The sequence below is a fragment of the Girardinichthys multiradiatus genome, chromosome 2 (assembly GCF_021462225.1).
Source record: "Girardinichthys multiradiatus isolate DD_20200921_A chromosome 2, DD_fGirMul_XY1, whole genome shotgun sequence".
Taxonomy (NCBI): Eukaryota; Metazoa; Chordata; class Actinopteri; order Cyprinodontiformes; family Goodeidae; genus Girardinichthys; species Girardinichthys multiradiatus.
The window spans coordinates 41,404,621-41,424,370 of record NC_061795.1 but is presented as its reverse complement, the minus strand read 5'-3'; the positions used below and the strand labels follow the sequence as shown (position 1 = coordinate 41,424,370).

General features: G+C 39.0%; 2 protein-coding genes and 1 long non-coding RNA gene across 10 annotated transcripts in view; 2 read left to right on the top strand and 1 right to left on the bottom strand.

Annotated features, from left to right (window-relative positions):
• Positions 1 to 3,054, top strand: part of mical2b (microtubule associated monooxygenase, calponin and LIM domain containing 2b) — a 71,573-nt gene extending 68,519 nt beyond the window's left edge. For all 7 annotated transcript variants that reach the window (XM_047392954.1, XM_047392940.1, XM_047392946.1 and 4 more), the window contains 4 exons: positions 99 to 189; positions 1,418 to 1,526; positions 1,618 to 1,691; positions 1,779 to 3,054. In XM_047392954.1, coding sequence (XP_047248910.1) covers positions 99 to 189; positions 1,418 to 1,526; positions 1,618 to 1,691; positions 1,779 to 1,999 — 495 coding nt within the window. In that variant the 3' untranslated portion in view covers positions 2,000 to 3,054. The remainder of the gene's footprint in view (positions 1 to 98; positions 190 to 1,417; positions 1,527 to 1,617; positions 1,692 to 1,778) is intronic.
• Positions 82 to 4,446, bottom strand: LOC124884932. Of its 2 annotated transcripts, none has more exons than XR_007042550.1 (3): positions 4,319 to 4,446; positions 1,363 to 1,479; positions 82 to 143 (listed from the first exon to the last, which is right to left on the bottom strand). It is a non-coding gene; the product is annotated as an uncharacterized LOC124884932 (long non-coding RNA). The 2 variants fall into 2 exon arrangements; XR_007042549.1 differs by lacking the exon at positions 4,319 to 4,446 and adding an exon at positions 3,641 to 3,751.
• Positions 3,829 to 19,750, top strand: part of parvaa (parvin, alpha a) — a 32,550-nt gene continuing 16,628 nt past the window's right edge. The window contains exons 1-5 of the mRNA XM_047392981.1: positions 3,829 to 4,104; positions 12,440 to 12,529; positions 15,321 to 15,391; positions 16,003 to 16,105; positions 18,051 to 18,191. Of these exons, the coding sequence (XP_047248937.1) occupies positions 3,969 to 4,104; positions 12,440 to 12,529; positions 15,321 to 15,391; positions 16,003 to 16,105; positions 18,051 to 18,191 (541 nt within the window). The 5' untranslated portion in view covers positions 3,829 to 3,968. The remainder of the gene's footprint in view (positions 4,105 to 12,439; positions 12,530 to 15,320; positions 15,392 to 16,002; positions 16,106 to 18,050; positions 18,192 to 19,750) is intronic.

Genomic DNA, 19,750 nt, shown 5'->3' with positions numbered 1-19,750 from the left:
ACATAAAGCGTTGCAGCCAATTTCAAATTTTATGTCGTTATATATAATTTTCTGCATGACACGGCGTTTTTTTTTTTTTTCTTCTTTTATGTGTGCAGGTAATCCAGAGACAGCTGGAAGAGGTGGAAGAGAAACAACGGGATCTAGAGGAAAGAGGAGTGACAATTGAGAAGATCATCAGAGGAGAAGGTACTGCATAAATGTAGACTAGTCCCATAAAGCATCTTTTAGAGCCTGAAACCTTTAAGCCATAGCACCTTAAAACTGTAATTCCAATCAAAGCCTCATTGTTCTTTGCCATAACTGCATCACCTGCACAGTCCTCCTCAGACTGTTTAAAAAGAAGAAGGGGTGTAATTATACACTTATTTGTACCGAAAATATCCAGTACAGTCCTGTCGCTTCGGTACATATGTGTACCGAACGAGTACAGCGTTGTTTTATACCTGAATACAAATGTTTGTGTTGATCAAGTGCACAATGTAACGTTCTGTTAGCACAACTTGGGGAAGAAAATGACACCAAAACAAAACAGAGGGGACTCCCGGCTGTCACTACGCTTTGCTATTTGGGAACGTTAAGGTTTCTCATGCTGCGACAATGAAGACAGAAAGGTGGACTGAACCGGAACTTCATGTCAGCATTTTTCAACAGCAATAAAGCATGACCTCTGCACTTACCTAAGTTATTCACCTTAAACAACATCAAGCCAAATATAAACATCACAGACACTTGCAGCATCCAATCAGGCCAAACTCCTTGCGCTGCATTCAGATACAGCTTTTACACTAACAAAAGGAGTCCAAAATGATTTAAATATGTTATATTCACAAATATTGGCATTTTTATTTAAAAGTATCGAAACATAAACTCACCGTTTTCAAGTGGTTATATTGTTATATTATCTGTCTATCCAGGCTTTGGCTATCCATCTTATCCGACTATCATTTTTACGTTTTAGAACATAAAATCAAATTAAAAATTAAAAAAGATTCTTGGTTTACTGCTGGCCAAAGTAAAACAAAATCATATATTTTATTTGTTTCCTGATTGAAATCGAAAATGTACAGGACCATGACTTCAAGACCGAAAATGTTCCAACCATCATTTTTGTGTACATTACACCTCTAGAAAGAAGGAATCTCTTGTAACGTCTGTCTGGTTAAAAGACTCAACACTGTTAATGGTTGTACTCACAGCAGACACTGAGACTTCATTGTTGATTCATCTTTTAACAGTAGAGAGCTTTGTTTGTGCTGCTGTAAACAATGATGTTCTGTCAGACTTGTGTGAGTGCTCAAAGTCTGATCCATTTCTCCTAGCAATAGCCCGGCAGGGCTGGCATAAAAGCTACTCACACACCTCCAAGTCTTCTTCCTCTCTTGCTTTGATTCCTCTTTATCTCCTCCCCTCACAGACTCTCATCAGACAGAGGACCGTGACGAAGCTCTGCTCTATCAGGCCTGGTTTCAGCTCGTTCTGGAAAAGAATAGATTGGCGCGCTACGAGTCAGAACTCATGATCTTGTGAGTAGCAGTATAAAATCACCTGCATGCAGAAATATTCTGTACATGTATTATTTCTCACAATTAAAGATCTACCACTCTTGTATCTTAGTGCCCAGGAGCTTGCGCTGAAAGACACACAAAGCCGGCTGGAGCAAGACCTAAGACGTCGAATGGCTGTTGAAGGTAAGTCCTTGATCTGATGGTTTTGTGGTCTGGCACAAGGAGCACCCACTTAATTTTGCTCCTCTGTACTTATTTACATTATATTAGATACAATCAAGAATGCCTCAGAGCTGCAGGAGGAGGAGGAGATCCTGGCTGAGATCATGAGGACGGTGGAAAAACGGGATATGCTAGTCTCCATATTGGATGAGCAGAGATTGAAGGAGAAGGCTGAGGACAAGGACCTGGAAGGCCTGGTGTTGTCCAGGGGCTACGAGTTTCACTGGGCTCAAGGGAGCAACATCTGGGGGCAGGAGAAAGTTGAATAAGGACTGGCCGTTAATGATGTTGTGAATTTCTATTTTTTAGGTTTAAATCTGGATGTGGTATAGGTGCAAATAGCCTTTATTCACCCTGACAAAGCTTAGTTTCATTTGGTTTTGTGTTGGAATGCTTAATGTAGAAACCAACAAAGAACAAAATTAACCTTCAGCTAAAAACATCTCTGCCAAAGAGGTTGTTTAACATTTATGATCTGAAACTAGATGTACAATAAACTCAGTGATTTCCAATAATGTAGCTGCCTGGAAACCTGAATGCTTTAGGTTGCTTCCAGACTCAAGACTGGTCTTGCTGTAATAGACCAACTATAACTGTATGACTACACTGGAGACCACAACAAGACCTGACACTTTTCTGAGGTTTTTATACTTGTTGCACAGTGTAAGTAGTTTTAAATAGATGTATTGATTCCAGAAAATGCCTTGTGTGCAAATCACTTTTGCTCACTTTATATGCAGCTGTGCATCTAACTGTAATTTCTTGTGCATACTTGATCCTGTTTTCACTTTGTACTTGAACTCTGTAAAACAAATTAAATAGTATTTGCACCATGACAACAACACAGGATGTTAAGATTCCTCCCTGAAACTCTAAGGTTAAGTCTTGGGGTATGAAACTGATGCTCTGCTGGCTAAAACTGTCTGGCCATCCTCCAAACAAACTATCTCACAGAGGGAGCACAGTTGCACTGAATTCATATAGTCACCATTTCCTCTTTCCTAAATTTTGCCTTTTTGTTCAACTGCCACTTACTTTTTTTGTCGATGGCTTTATTGCACTGTTAAAGAGCTTTAGGTCTATGTATCAAGCTTGTCTCCACATATGATGAGTGATGTGTTTACATTTTTAGCCTTGGACAAGTCATAACATTGGTATTATTTTTTTCCCTCTTTTGGACAAAAAATTTTTTGCATGTGCTGTGAATTAAATAAATAGCATTTAATCTATATGTCCTGACAAATTTAATAAAGTTGTGTTTTAAGGTGTCCTTGTACTGAGTGAGTCAAATGGGTGACTTTTCAATAAAAATTTACATTTTGAATGCTGATTATCATTTGAACCATTCCTTTGCAATGCATGATGAACAGAAATTTGTAGAACAGTAGAACTGCTGCTCCACTCCATCCAAAGGTATCAGCTGAAGTGGTTTGGCCATCTGATTAGGATACCATCTGGACTTCTCCTTTTAGAGGATTCTTAGGCCTGTCTCTCACGAAGGGCATCCTTGCATGCAATAATGTCAGGGAATGATATCATTTGTGATAAATAAACACATATTTAAACTATTGAGCTACTATTGAACTGTGTCTTGGGGAGATAAAGTGTGGATTGGCTCAAATCTTTCTTAATTTCAATTAAAAGAAAACTGATGCCATTGTGCTCAGCTCAGCATCTATGACATCCACCATCAGCCTGGATTCACTGAAACCATACCTTTAAGCCTTGGTTTCTCAACCCTGGTCCTCAGGGCCCAGTGTCCTGCGTGTTTTAGATTTTTCCCCTCTACCATTAATTAATTAAAATAAAGGAGGTTTATTTCCATTTTAGATTTTTTTTTTTTTTGTTAGCATTTTTGCTATCAACCGTTAAAACAGGGGTTTCCTGTACTTTTTCCCCTTCCCAGGTACCGTTTATTGTCTTTTCCCCCTGTTTTTGTTAACGTTTGTTCCCTTCAGACCGCTGCTATGGAGCCGGGGTGCTCCCACTCTCCTCCGGCGGTGAGCAACCTCCCTCCCTCCGTCCCTCCTGCTCCCAGCCTGCCTGCCTGCTTCCAGCCCTCTTCCCGGGGAGAGGAGGGGCCTTCTAGTCCAGCCAACCTCTGGTGAAAATGTCTGGAATTCCGTTTCCGCTTTAGGGAGGGGACGGTGATTTTTTTTTTTTTAATCACCAGACTTTCTACTCAACTTTATTTTCCACGTCAGCTCAGAAAGCTGTCCCGGATTAATCTAATCGACGATGGCTTCTTCGCCTCAGAAGTCTCCGTCTTCTCCAAAATCCCCGACGCCCAAGTCTCCGTCTTCCAGAAAGAAAGATGACTCTTTTCTGGGAAAACTTGGTGGAACTTTGGCGAGGAGGAAAAAAGCTAAAGAAGGTAAACATCTACAAAGAAACGTTTAGCTTTAACCTGCCCCGCTTGTTTTAACAACCCAGCTTGTAAAAGTAGTTTGAAACATTGATATGTTTTGCAATCAAAAAATGGCGAGTCTCATGGCTGCTCCGCAAAAAGAGTTTAAAAAACACTCCCAACACTTTTAGCACGTCATGATTCTGGAATCAACTGAATAGAAACACCTGGAAAATACAACCTGTAGCGTCTTGTGTTTGTTTTTATTCCCCGAGGCTATGTCTGTGTCCATGTATGGAAGTAAATCCACCATTACTGTAATATGTGAGGAATGAGTAAACACAGGCCCGCCTCCGTACTACTGCAGGCTGAGGACAGCAACACCTCTCCGCCTGTGCTTTTAGAAACATGCTTGATCATCAACAATCTGCACGTAAACGTCAGTTTCTTGGCTTTCATTAAAAAGTGGGTGCTTACACTCAAAGCTCCAGCTTTATTTACGTTATCACATCCCTGTCTTTGTGTCAAGTATCCTATCCTTGTATTTTGAATGTGGTGGAAAATGGATCTTGATGTGCTGCTCAAAAGACCCATTATACCATATTTATTGATTTGTGTCCTTTAAATTTTATATTATCAGACCTATGACCTATTTACCTGGGTTTAGATCTTTATTTGATTTATTCAAAATGATCTATTTTTTAAGAGAAAATGTTTTTTTTTTTCCAAGTAGAAGGCATTTTACACAATTTGAAGAACAAACATTTCTATGAAGCAGGCTTTGTTTTTTAAAAACCTTAGTAGCCATTATCATAAAACTGGGATGTTCATGAAGTGGCCTGGATAAGCTTCCAATCTTGCTGGACATCACTGGCCTGGATTTTTGATAAAAGGAAAAGATGTTTACATACAATACAGCAAATAGAAAGTATACAGTGCCCTGTAAAAATACATATTTCCTATGAAAATTTCCCTATTTTGTCACCTTACAACTTCAGTGTATTTAGTTGAGGTTCTATGTGACAAGTCGACATAAAGTAGTGTACATCTGTAAAGTAGAAAGGAAATTGTTGTTTGCTTTCTGGGGTTTGATTCCTGACCTTTAGACCTTTGCTTCATGTCTTCCTCTTTTCTTTAAAATAATAATAAGAACATTTTAAAAAGTGTGGCATCTATTCATTTCCGGTTCCCTGTAAAATGAGATCCCAAAAGAAACTTGTGTGTGATCATCAGCCTTCTGAAGCCACCTCATTAGTATATGGAGTCCAGCTGTGTGCAATTTTATCTTGGTATAAATACAACTGTTTGGGGAAGGGCTCAGAGGTGTGTTAGAGAAGAGCAAATGGCATCATGAAAGCCAAGGAACACAGTAGGCAGGTCTAGGATAAGGTTTTGGAGAAGGGCAGGATTATGTGCACAAACAAATAATTCGACGTTGGTTTCAAGCACTCACAGCGTACCGACATTAAATATACTGTAAATATATAAACTTAAGAGGAAATACAATAAAGGATAAAACAAACAGCGTGTACATGTATATGTATGTACACCCGATTTTATTATGTAAAGAAAAGAAAGGCAGGTTGTGGTAGTTTAAAAATGCTTATTTTGCAGAGTAGCTGACCACTCAGTCTGTGAGGTGTTCATTGTGTTATTCAGAGAGACAGCTTGGTGGAAGAAACTGTCTCTGCGATGGCTGGTTTTTGCAAATCATGTTCTTTAGTACCGACTTGAAGGTAAAGTCTAAACAGTTTGTGTCCAGGATGTGTGGGGTCTGCAGATATGTTAGCTGCCCTTTTCCTGACCTGTACAAGTTCTGGATGGAGGGATGGTCAGCCCTGATGATCCTCTCTGCAGACCTTATTGTTTGTTGCAGCCTGTTTTGTGTATGAGCCAAACCACACAGGAATGGATTTACATAAAACAGACTGAATAATGGCCTTCCACAGTCTCTGTTGGGTTTCTTCTAAAGAAGGCCCAGCAGAGAACATGTGTGAGGTCATCACAGCGTGGGGGGACGACTGTTGTTAAATTATAAATTGACTGAATTTGGTTTTATTTTTAAATGTAAGGCGTTTCAGGCATACCATATGGAGCAGATGGTTTTCTACATGTGCCAGTGCACTTTTGCTCTACAAAACTCAAGACAGTATTCTAATTGCAAGATTAACTTTATTATTTCTGGGTTCAGTCCAGCATCGGAGTAGGCAGGCAACGTTATTGTTATAGTAACCTGCGTTTGTATGACCTTCAACCTTTTGAGTGATTGTGTGTGTTTGAGGTGAGGGGGTGAGTAAGCATATGTGTAGAAATATGTGTCTTTGTGTTAAGTGGGTGTGTGCGAGCGCAAGTTCACCTGGAAGTGTACATTTGTAAGTGTGGCGAGAATGGTCCAAGGCCTGCATTCCATAGCAGCTAAGAGCAACAAAGGGCAGGTAGACCGAACTTCAGAAGGCAGCAGCAGTCCGAGGCATCCAGGCATGCAGCAGTCCCAGGCATGAAGCATCACCCCAGATCAGCCATACGTAGCACAGAAGTAGGTTTCCAGCAAGGCACAGGAACAGCATCCCCCAGGTCAAAGAAGCGCAGAGGGAGATGCAGGGCACCCCTGCATTTTAGTCCAACACACCTCTGGGAGCTCCACACAGAAAAAAACCCACCAGCCCCCTGCTGGTCCCCCATGGTACCATCAGAGACCCCCAGGCGATCCCCACACCCCAGTCCCTGCCGGCCTGGCAAGGCTCCGTGGCCAGAGCCAGGGGACCATACTGTGTCCCCTGAACACCCCCTGTGTTTAAATTGACTAAATACGTATAGCGCTTTTGCAGTGACACCAATCACTCAAAGCATTTTACACTAGAGTCACATTCACATGGTCACACAAAAAAGGGTTTAGGTCAAAGCATATTCATTTGTTAAAATAGGCAAGTCAAAGTTGAAACCTAAATCCAATTGGTTATCTGTGGCAAGACTCGAAAGTCGATGTTCACAGATGATTTCCATCTTTTCTAAATGAGCTGTTTTGGAAAGAAAAATCTCAGAAATGTAAGCTTTGGAGCGACGCGTGGTGTAGTAGTAGAGCATGTGCCCCATATATGGAGAATATTAGTCCCTGACGCAGGCATCCAGGGTTTGGTTCCCAACCTTGGAACCTTTGCTGCATGTCTTCCCCCTTCTCTCTCTGCTCATTTCCTGTCTGAATACTGTAAATAAAAGAGACTATTGCTGGAAAAAAATAAAAATAAAATGAAATGAAATGTCAGTCTCTAAATCTGGTACAGACATATTCCAAAAGACTTGCAGCTAGAAAATGCTTTCTGAAGTTCAGGTTTTTTTGTAAAAGAAAGAGAAATTAAAACAAAGTATTACTTTTTCTCACAATTGTGCTCTGCTTTGTTTCGGTTTCCATCACATAACATCCCAATAAAATCCATTGATGTTTGTGGTTGCAACCTGACAAAATGTGAAAAGGTACCGGGTGTTATGAATGCACAGTTTTGCAAGCGCTGTATACTGCAAAGATTTTCGAAAGAAATCACATCATTACTTTAAATCAGAAAAAGTATTTTTGTTTGTTTTTAAATCTTCTCTGTTGTTGAAAGCAGTTCAGACTGAGGCCACCCCTTAACTAATATACTCAATGCAGGTAACGTAATGCTGGTTTAGAGTCTCTTAAAGTTTTGTATCAAGGACAATTGCCTCTTTTACATTATCATCATATTTCAGTGGTGAGATTCAGATTCACGACTGCAGCCCTGGTTTACATGTTGATGATTTGCACTTGAGGAGGTTTCAGTTTGCTTCACCTGACTCTGTAATGGTTAATAAACATTGCCGTGTTGGACTTCAACTATAGAAAATCTGGTATAAATAAGAATATTTGAAAAAGCCTATTTTAGTCTCTCAGTTCTGTCATTTTTAAAGTGTTGAAAGTACAGCAGAATTCAGATGTCATTCACTGCTGAAGGCTGAAGGTTTCATCCCTCAATTAGAAAATGGTTTCCTTCAGCTGGTTGATTACTTTTTGTCATCCAGGATACAGTTACACAGCTGAGCCCCGTATTTATGTTGCCGCCTTCTTATTGATCATTCATGCAATCAGATTATATTATATATATATATTGCACAGAACAGCGTGTGGGATGTCTTCAAACTGTTCCAATGATTTGATGGAAAATGCGGGCCAGTCTCTCTTGTGCTGATGATTGAATAAATTTAAGTCCATGCGACGTTTATAGCTGTGTTTGAGTGTGCCTCGGAGAGAGGGGCCGCCGGCTGCAACGGGCAGTAATGACTGGATGAAAAGAGGAAAAAGGAATATGTTAGAGGGGAGGTAGAGGATGAGGAACAGGAGGGAAACTATATGACGGGGACTGGATGATATGAAAGAAGAGAAGGTCAGGAGGCTTTTAGAGCACGAGTGCAGCCTTGTGCTTTGACCGTTGGTGCAAACTGAAAGGACAGCTCATAAATCTGAAGAAGAAATACATAATTCTGTATCTTCGTTGAACATTGAGCAAATGTCAAATTTACTTCTAAGGTTTATATGTTAGACCAGAGGTGATTTTAGAGCACAGTCTGTGGACAATGAGCTGCAGGGGAGAAAGCTGGTCCTGGTAGCCAGGAGAGGATGCTTGAGACAGAGACATGGGCTGTGGAGCGCTCTGCCCTCCAGGTAGGACACAATATAACTCAGCTTGTTATATTTCAGCGTTTATCATTGTAGGGGACCCATGCAGCTTTTTTTATTGAAATCTTTATTCAAGCAGCTTGATGGATCCTTTTGTTTTATGTTGAAGAAAAGAGGGAGGAGCGATGCACTATGAGGACACTGGGTGCATTTCAATTCCTTTCAGTCTGGATTGGAATTAAATCTGCACAATGCATATGCTTTGTATTTTTAATAAAAGGTGACAAATAAAATTTTCAACACTAGAGCAGATTGTAAAAAAATCTTAGGACCTGTGTAATGTAACAGTTGGTGAGGAAGACTCTGCTAATAGGTATGGTGTTATTCTACTGCAACTGGAACACCATGCGAGTCTGTGAATTTCCATCCACTGAGAGTCAGAGTTTTCTATTTTGTTTCACTACGGTAAAGCTCCTAAAACTACATCTGTTCATAAAAATCCGGCCTTATGTGACAAAAAGAAGTTGGATTAATGATAATTTCTGTCAAATGTCCATTGCTGCCTTTTCAATAAAACAACAAGGCCTTTGGAGAGATTTCAGATTTTTTTAATGATTCTCAAAAATTTGGAAACTTGTATCGATTGGCATCAACAAGTAAATCAAACGTATATCTTTTTTTTTATTCATTTCTGTGACCAACTGTTAGATATCTAATTAGAAATTATATGTCCTCTCCTGAATACATGAAAAAAAGTCTTGCATTAGCACATAAGGGGGATCCTAGCCTCAATGTATTCAAATATACCCTGAAACTGTAATACCCTTTGTTAAACCGCTGATTAGATGTAATCAGAAACACAAAAGAGGAAAAGAAATTCTACTCACATCAGGCTTAGGTTGGAAAATGCTCTAACTGGCCACATTATTAGGTCTGCCTTGCCAGTATCTACTTGGACCCCGTTTTCCCTACAAAACTAATTCTTCATGGCATAGATCCAACATGATTTCGGAAACATTCCAGATATTTTGGTCCGTATTCACATAATAGCATCACACAGTGACATCCATGAGGGGAATTCCCTGTTTTACCACATCCAAAAGGGCTCTGTTGGATTGAGATCTGATGATTGTGGAGGCTGTTGTAGTAAGGTGAACTCGTGATGTTCAAGAAACCAGTTTGAGATTATTTGTGACATTGTGCATTATCCTGCTGGAAGTAGCCATTCAAAGATAGGCCCACTGTCAGAAAGTTATGGACATGGTCAGCAGCAGTAATCAGGCAGGCTGTAGAGCTTAAACCATACTTAACTGGTACTAAGAGGGACCTAAGAAAATATTCACCATGCTATCACACTACCACCACTAGCCTGAACGTTTGAAACAAGGCTTCTGAATGTCGCATCTACAGGCAGTTTTTCCAAACTGTTATCGTCCAACTGTGGTGATCCTGTGTGAATTGTAGTCTCAATTACCTGCTGCTAGCCAACAGGAGTGACTCCAAGTGTAACCTTCTGCTGCTGTAACCCATCTGCTTCTGGCTTCAACATGTTGTGCAGTCAGAGTTATTTTTTTGTGTACCTTGGTTGTAACAAGTGGTTATTTCAGCTAATGGTGCTGTTCTATTATCTGAAATCGGTCTATTCTCCTCTGATCTTCGATGTCAACAAGGCATTTTCATTTACACAACTGCTACTCACGGCAAACCCAATATATGTTTTTGTGGCTACGTAGATCAGCAGCTGCTGAAATACTTAAACTAGTCCATCTGGCACCAACAACCATGTCATATTCAAAGTAACTTAAATACCCTTCATTTCCCATTATGATACTCAGTCTGAATTTAAGCAAGTCGTCTTCACCACATCTAAATGCATTGAGTTGCCGCTATGTGCTTAGCTTAACAAACAATTCAGCAGGTGTACCTAATAAAGTGGCTGTTGAATGTCAGCTAACACAACATTTTATATAGGTAAAATAGGACACACTGAACTGATACCCATAATCATGGCTTTATGACTTTATGGCTACCTGTGGGAGCGCTGAACGCAGGAAGTAAAGAAACTGGGCAGAAGAACAGATGAAGAAGAGAGTGTTTAACTGTAAAACAATGGCAGAAATGTGTTAAATGTGATTTTGAAGCAATAGATAGATTATTGCTGAGCTTCTGTATTATTACGGGATCCATTTGCAGGCGCCACGAGCCCCATGTTCCTTCAATCTTTAAACTGTTTATCTGTATTAAGAAAATTGATGCCAAATGAAATATCTCTTGCAGAAGCTTTTAAATCACCAATCTACTTTACAGGGTGCAATATAAAAACAATGAGTCATTGAGTTAGAAAGAAAGCCAGACTAACATAATCATTAAGTATAATATAATATAGAAAAATACATTGTTGCACATTGGTTGCATTTCCACCTCACACCTTTTGAAAATAAATATGACTGTCCCACTCAACAGAAAGTGACTTTTCCCCTTTTCGTTTTCTTCACTCCTTTCTGCCATTCTATTATGTTTTCTGCACATTGAAATCATGCTTGGCTTTGGTTATGTTTGCCTTTAGCACAGAATAATAATTTGACATCCAGTTCAACACTCTCTGGCACCTGCTGGAAATAATTTTTGGAATTTGTTATAAATGTATCTTTTAAAACTAGGTTGCCACGAATTAAAAGCAGTTGGGCTGTATTTTTAACATATTTGGATAGTCTGAGCATTATCTCGATGATGTTGGGTGACGAAGGTGGTAATTTGCTACATAAACCGGATTAGGCATATATCACTCCGCGAGAATATTCTCATACCCCTCTGTGTGATGGGATGTGTGTGCTCATGCAGACAAGCAGGGTGCATGCAACCACTTGTGGATGGTGTTGATTGGGAGGATGTTGTTCCAGTGAGGGCAGAGAAATGCACCGGATGTTCACATCATGCTCCCAACACACACACACTCAGCAGAAATAGATCAGCCCCGATCAAACCTCCTAAGGTATCCGACACACTGAGAAGAAAGGCATGCTGGGCTTCTGTAGAGCACGCTGAGAAGCAGGAAGCAGGCTTACTCTGATGGTCTGATGTCAGTGGAGCGCTGCTGCTAAAGGTTGTTTATGAAATCGAGGAAGTGTTTAGGGAGTTGTCCAAACCATTGCTGCAGTCCTCGAGAGATGACAAAAACTTATCAGAGACTTGCCAAATGGAGGGCAATTCTCTCTAATCGTCCAAAATATATTTAAAGCCTGACTCTGGATTATTTCAGGTTTCCTATGCTCTTGGTTGGTGTGGAAAAATATTGTATGGAAAAATAATTTTATTTCTAGACTTTATTCTCTATTCCCATTGTTTTCCAACGCTGGTAAATGTATCACTGGTGGTACTTTTAGCCGCCTTTAGTGTTACTTTCAAGAGTATCAGCTGTTCACAAGGTACTGGTAAATACACATTAGCTTTAATGTACTGTAGCTGTAATAGCCCCAACCAGTCAAGAAGATTAGTAGCTCAAGCTGATTGATTTTTGCTTTAAACAGATACTTTGCAAAGACGAAGTGTAGTCGAGAATAATTTGAGCACTCCCCAGGGCCCCCAAGCCCTGTAGAAACTAAAGCAGATGACTGAGAATTGAGACTACCCAGGACAGGTAAATGTTTATGAAATGATCTCATAATCTGCTTATTGACTTTATGTTTATGGTTTACATTAGTCTGATTTGTTTTTATTTCTTCTTTTTCAAAGTATCTGAGCTTCAGGAGGAGGGGATAAATGCCATTAATCTTCCTCTCAGTCCTTCACACTATGAGTTGGACCCTGAGGACACCATGCTAGGTAAGACAATAAATAATTAGGTCATATCTAAAGACTCTGACCTTATTATTATTATTGGATTTTTTATCTTTTTTTTATATCTATCACCTTTGTCCTCATGAACGGTATCTGTCAATATGCCAAGCATGCCAAGGTTTTTTGTTTTAACCCGTTGTGATCATTCACGTTCTTTTACGCACAGCGCTAGTGTTCGCCAAACCAGAATAGCATCAGAGTAGGTTCTAGAAGAAGGTTTGTTTTTACAAGCATATGCATGGTTAACTAAAAATACAGATGGAATAATTATTGCAAAATTTGACTTTTTACCTATTTTTAGAACTCCATATATCACCTGCAAGGTCTAATTTTGTAGTTCGTTATATTTGGTTTGCACTTCCTCCATATTATCATCCATGTTTTAACTGCTGTCAATTCTGTTCACCTTAAGTGAGGGAAAAAATGTCAATGGGATGTTCATAATGTCTAAATTCACCCGTAACATTTTGCCTGCGAAGGTATGCCTATGTCTTTGGGGGAAGACCACTCAAGGTTAACCATTTGCAGTGTAGGTAATAAATAGGAAGAAGGTTTTTGAAAATAAACTTTATTTACTTCAGCATGTGGAGACATGTCTGCTGTTCTTTCAGGCTGTAGGAAAGCGAGAGAGAGCAACACTCAATAAGTAAAAAAAGTTCCTGTGTTTTGTCTTTTCAAGCTTTTAACCTGTTTCTGTCATGAAAGATGCTAGATTTCAAAATGTTGGCAGCCTTTTAGAAATGTTAGTTAATGTAAATCTCTGCATTGTACAGGTACTGGTCATAAAATTAGAATATGCTGAAGAAATTGATTTATTTCAGTAATTCCATAAAAAAAATGAAACTTGTTTATTATATTCATTCGTTACACACAGGCTGATATATTTTAAATGTTTATTTCTTTTAATTTTGATGTTTATAACTGACAACTAATGAAAACCCCAAATTCACTGTCAGAAAATTAGAATATTGTGAAAAGGCTCAATACTGAAGACACCTAGTGCCACACTCTAATCAGCTAATTAACTCAAAACACCTGCAAAGGCCTTTAAATGGTCTCTCAGTCTAGTTCTGTAGGCTACACAATCATGGGGAAGACAGCTGATTTGACAGTTGTCCAACCGACGACCATTGACACTTTGCACAAGGAGGGCAAGACACAAAAGGTCATTGCTGAAGAGGCTAGCTGTTCACAGAGCTCTGTGTCCAAGCACATTAATAGAGAGGCCAAGGGAAGGAAAAGATGTGGTAGAAAAAAGTGTACAAGCAATAGGGATAACCGCACCCTGAAGAGGATTGTGAAACAAAACCCAGTCAAAAATGTGGGGGAGATTCACAAAGAGTGGACTGCAGCTGGAGTCAGTGCTTCAAGAACCACAAAGCACAGACGTATGCAAGACATGGGTTTCAGCTGTCGCAGTTTTTGTGTCAAGCCACTCTTGAACAAGAGACGCCGTCAGAGGCGTCTTGCCTGGGCTAAAGACAAAAAAGACTGGGCTGCTGCTGAGTGGTCCAAAGTTATGTTCTCTGATGAAAGTAAATTTTGCATTTCCTTTGGAAATCAAGGTCCCAGATTCTGGAGGAAGAGAATCCATGTTGCTTGAGGTCCAGTGTAAAGCTTTCACAGTCAGTGATGGTTTGGGGTGCCATGTCATCTGCTGGTGTTGGTCCACTGTGTTTTCTGAGGTCCAAGGTCAACGCAGCCGTCTACCAGGAAGTTTTAGAGCACTTCATGCTTCCTGCTGCTGACCAACTTTATGGAGATGCAGATTTCATTTTCCAACAGGACTTGGCACCTGCACACAGTGCCAAAGCTACCAGTGCCTGGTTTAAGGACCATGGTATCCCTGTTCTTAATTGGCCAGCAAACTCGCCTGACCTTAACCCTATAGAAAATCTATGGGGTATTGTGAAGAGGAAGATGCAATACGCCAGACCCAACAATGCAGAAGAGCTGAAGGCCACTATCAGAGCAACCTGGGCTCTCATAACACCTGAGCAGTGCCACAGACTGATCGACTCCATGCCACGCCGCATTGCTGCAGTAATTCAGGCAAAAGGAGCCCCAACTAAGTATTGAGTTCTGTACATGCTCATACTTTTCAGTTGACCAACATTTCTAAAAATCCTATTTTTGTATTGGTCTAAAGTTCTAATTTTCTAAGATACTGAATTTGGGTTTTTCATTAGTTCAGTTATAATCATCAAAATTAAAAGAATTAACATTTGAAATATATCTGTCTGTGTGCAATGAATGAATATAATATACAGGTTTCACGTTTGAATGGAATTACTGAAATAAATCAATTTTTTCATGATATTGTAATTTTATGACCAGCACTTGTATAAGGAATACACAGTGCTGTTTACAGTTAACAGTTCATTAAGCTAACCAGGCAAATTATACTAAATTCTGTTAAAAGATGCTTAAAATGGTCTTAAATTCCAACTGCATAATAATTTTGTCTTTGTTTTAAAATATTAGCCAAACTCTGTTTTACATTGACTGCTTCCTGACATACATGGTGACTCTAATATACATCAGTTCATGGTAGGAAAGCTTGAGAAAAACATTCTCAATGCTGTTCTTATTTGTTTTGTTTTAGTACTTAAAAAGAAATCGGCTGAAATTGGTATCAGCAGGTTAAAGCTGAACAACAACAGATCAGAAACCGGCCACAAAAGTCTGATCTGTGCATCTCTAAACAAGATGTTTGGAGCTCTCTAGATACTATATAACTCATTTTGCTGCTGTTACATTTTTTTCCATTCATTAGAGGAGAACGAGGTGCGTACCATGGTGGACCCCAACTCCAAGAACGATCGCAAACTGCAGGAGCTCATAAAGGTGTGAATTTTTAAGTTATTTCCTGGTTTCAGGTTCATCAGAGTTCTTTCAGAGGAACCTGATTTAAGTTTTAACATGTAGAAAACTATTTATTAAATAAAATATTAAAATTTATATTTGAATATAAAATATTTATTCAGTAAAACAATCACTTTTTTATTATCTTTGATCATTTCATCTTTATCTTGTTTTCTGTTCTGATACATTGTTTTAGGCAAAAAGAACTTTACACGTATTGTGCAGACAAAGAAATAAGCAGAACTGGCTGTGGAGTAAATTTTAAAAGAATAAAGCAAAAATTGGGCTGATAGCGTGCTGTTCTGTCTTTTTCAGATATAATCAAATTTGCTTTCTTTCAGTTTGGTTTAGAAATTAAACTTAAAAAATTAAAATTTCCAACTTTACAACTGTCTATTGTGAAACCTTTTGTCTTAGGCTATTTTGTCTGTGCTAGCTTTTCCAGCCACTACAATCAAAGTTAAACTATTCATTTTAAAGGTCGTATATAGGTTAACTAAGGGTTATTGTGAAGGATTTATAGAAAAACATTTAAATATAAATTTTTTTCTTAGACTTGTGATTAAACTCTTGCTTCTTTCTTTGTGATGTAGGTGTTGATCGACTGGATAAATGACGTCCTGGTGGGGGAGAGGATCATAGTAAAGGATCTGGCTGAAGATCTGTATGATGGACAAGTTCTCCAGAAGCTATTTGGTAAGAGCTTGAACCTTCACAGCTTTTGGCTAGATTATTTTAGTGCTCCAAAACACAAATTTTTCTTTACAGATTCTGTTCTCCACATATATAACAAATATTATCGTTTTTGCTTGAGATGTCAGGAATCAGGATTTTATTTCCTCGATACCGATCGGAGTCAATTAGGATTAGACTTCTGCCAATGCCAAGTGAGATACCTCGTTTAAGTTAGGAAAATCAGTGCAATGAAAATGCTTGAAAACTCAGCAGGTTTAAAGTGCACTTAAATCACATATTGTGTTACTTTGTCTACATTAATTAGTTAGTGTTGCATTTAACTCACCGACAGCGATGTTCTGTAAGCGGCACTATCCGTTTTTCTGGACAGCAGCAGATCCCCAAAGCTTTTTTTGCATAATAGCCTTTTGTTTCTAAAACAACATCAAACTTGACAAATGCAGCTACAGTCTTCAGTGAGCCCACAGCTTGCTCCTGTGGACGACCTTTCAGTTTGTTGAAGTGCTTGGCTAATGTATGTTCAGCCTCTGCTTCCATCTTCTGTTCTTCTCCCACAGCCACTTTGTTTTGTTTTTGATACATTTGGGTTTTGCCATTTATAGAAGTTTTGTCAGTGATTATGGTTTTAGGTGTTCATTCGACTAACAAAACTAAACAGCCAGTCATTGCTGCGCTATTAGTGAATAAGGCTCGCTGCAAACACAAGGTGTCGCTGTAGAGCAGGGGTCTCCAACTCTAGTCCTCAAGAGCTACTATCCTGCAGCTTTTAGATGCATCCCTGAATCAAACGAATGGCTCGTTACCAGGCCTTTGCCAGATTTGATGGCATGCTGAAGAGGTAATCAGTCATTTGATTCAGCTGTGTAGGAGCAGGTATGCATCTAAAAGTTGCAGGGCAGTAGCTCTCGACGACTGGAGTTGGAGACCCCTGCTGAAGAGAAAATAATACTGCTACACAGCAAGATTTTCAGCAGCTGAAGAATTAAAACGAAGCGCACTCTTAAAACAAAACAAACACAAGTTTGACCTTCTCTTTATAACAATGACATACAGTCTTGTCTAATGATGATTCAAAACAGTACCATTGCCAGCAATACCACCAATATGCTACTTCAAATATAAGATGAAGAAGGTAATGACTAAGAGAAAAAGGTAAAGTCTCACAGACACAGATTTTAAAAAAGCACTGAGAAAAACAAAGAAGATTCCAGATTAGTGTACCTTGGGTTGAGCCTTAGTATGCTGCAGCTGTATGTGTCGCTGACTCGACACATACAGCTGATGTCGCGCTCCTACTGTTTTCACTCTCAACAGTGCTACGCTTATGTTAGCATGTTTGCTCTCTGTTTTAATATGCCTCGTTGATATTTCGCCTAGTAACTTACCGTACTTCAGAGTGCCTCTAGTTAATTGTCCGCCGACAGAACCTGCAGAAAAACTATTACTTTCAGCTAACAGAAGACGTGGCATTACACAGAGACAGGAAGTCCCACCACTCCCTATCAATACCTGTGGTCAGATAAGATCATATGTAATTCTTAGAGTAACTGAGCTTCATTAGATCAACAAAAGGTGCATGGCCTTCTGCAAGCTGTGCACATGAAACTAGGTTGTGATTTCTTTTTTTAACACAAGGTTCCTTATTTTTTTCCAGTGACAGTCTCCTGTTAGGTTGCAGAAAAAAGCATTTTTTTTTTATTAAATTGCAGTCATGGCAGCATCTGACTCATTCAGAATTACATCATGTGGTGCTGAAGCAAAATTTTCAGAAGCTCCTTGTTAATATTTATTCTCTCGGGACCCAATATAAAGATAGCAGAAGGGCATTTGTTTTGTTTGCTGGTTTCATCGACATAAGTGAGATTAAAAAGATTCAATGACCCCACTGCTCTCTAAGCCCATTTTAGACTCACTAGGGGTATTAACTCATTCATGTGTGTTACAGAGAAGTTGGAAGGTGAGAAACTGAACGTCGCAGAGGTGACCCAATCTGAGATCGCCCAGAAGCAGAAGCTGCAGACTGTTTTGGAGCGCATCAACGAATCGCTCAAATTGTCCTCCAGGAACATACGCTGGAATGTGGACTGTAAGGAACAAAAATGACATCTGTTTGTTTTAAAAAAGAGATATTTGTTGATTACATTTTTTAACTGGTCTCTAAGTGTCAGCCCTCAGGTTAAAACTTTTAATTTTCTTAACCTTTTTACGTAGAATTGTTAAACAAATACATATTTATGAGCCTCCATAACACTTTTATGAATAAAATTGTTTTCAAACACCTGGAAGAGGTTACCCACTTTTTCCAGGTTGCTACCCAGTCTTGAACAGCGTGGGAAAGTATAGAACTGGATCTTGTCCTTTTCCAGTTCTGGATAAGTTAACAAGGTACTAATTAGTCATGGAAATCATTTATTTCTTATTTCATTTATTTCTTAGTCTGTTATCAAAAATGTAAAAATCAGAATTTTCTTGATACATTGATTCATGTTTGATTTGTAACATCACAACTAGAAACTCTGTTTGATTGTTCTGATTGTTTTGGTTTTTGAGTAACTAAATGATACACACTCATTTTAAAAATGCAAAACAGGAAATGTCACGTTTTTTAGTTGGCCTGTATATCCTTTTACTTCTGGGTTTTAAACGGCAGCCGAAGTTCTCCATATGGGTTTAGCTTAGATTTTTGGGCTATTGTGCAGTGAATTTATCTTTAATAAGATAACCTTAGAGTTGTATTACCTTTTTTCACAGATCCAAGTCTTTTCAGAAAAGAGGGAAATAGCCCTTTACCACACTGCTGAACTGGAATCAAGCCTCGGCACTTTGTTGTTTTTTAATTATTTAAAAAAATAGAACCCATCTATGCAAAATCATTTCATATAAAACCCAGATCTTGAAAATGTATGAAAATTTGTGACATTTTCAAATAGGAAATTTATAGGAGCCCTGCATTTGCTTTAGATTTAATTCCCTTGTGTCTTCTGCTGTGTGTAGACATTGATCATTATTGTTTGGCATTTCGCTGTATGTTTAGGGTTCTCATGTTTCCTGCTTTATTCCATTACTAATGAAAAAGAAATTTGGCAATTAAGTGGACACTCGACCAGAAAGAGAATATAAATAGAGGATAAAAATAATAAACTTATAGTTTGTTTGAGGAAGGAATTAAAAACAGTCAAACAAAGAAAAGAAACAGACTGGATAAAGTGTGAGCTGTGGACCATAGAAGGGCAAAATCAAATACTTTTTTTCATAATAACAAATGCTCTGACATTCTTAGTTGTGTCTCTGGAGGAGACTGTGTCCTTGAAAAGCTATTCCTGTGAGATGTCCTCAGAAATGCTAAGGAGCTCAGTCAATAACATGTAATGTAATTGATTTCGCTGTCCTTTTATTTGAGGAGCTTTCTCCTGATCAATTTTGTTTTGTTTTTTCCGCCTTTCATCTCTTATTTGATGTTGCAGAAATGCCCTCATTCCTGAATTAACCTGCCCAGATCCTTACATGCAGGGACGATGTAAAGGACGCCTTTTAACGCTCGCTTTGTGATGCAATAATGGCACTGGCTTCAATCAAAGGCTTTAGAGCGTTAATTGATCCTGTGATTGTTTCCTGGATTATAAACCCTATTTGTTTGTTTTTTGT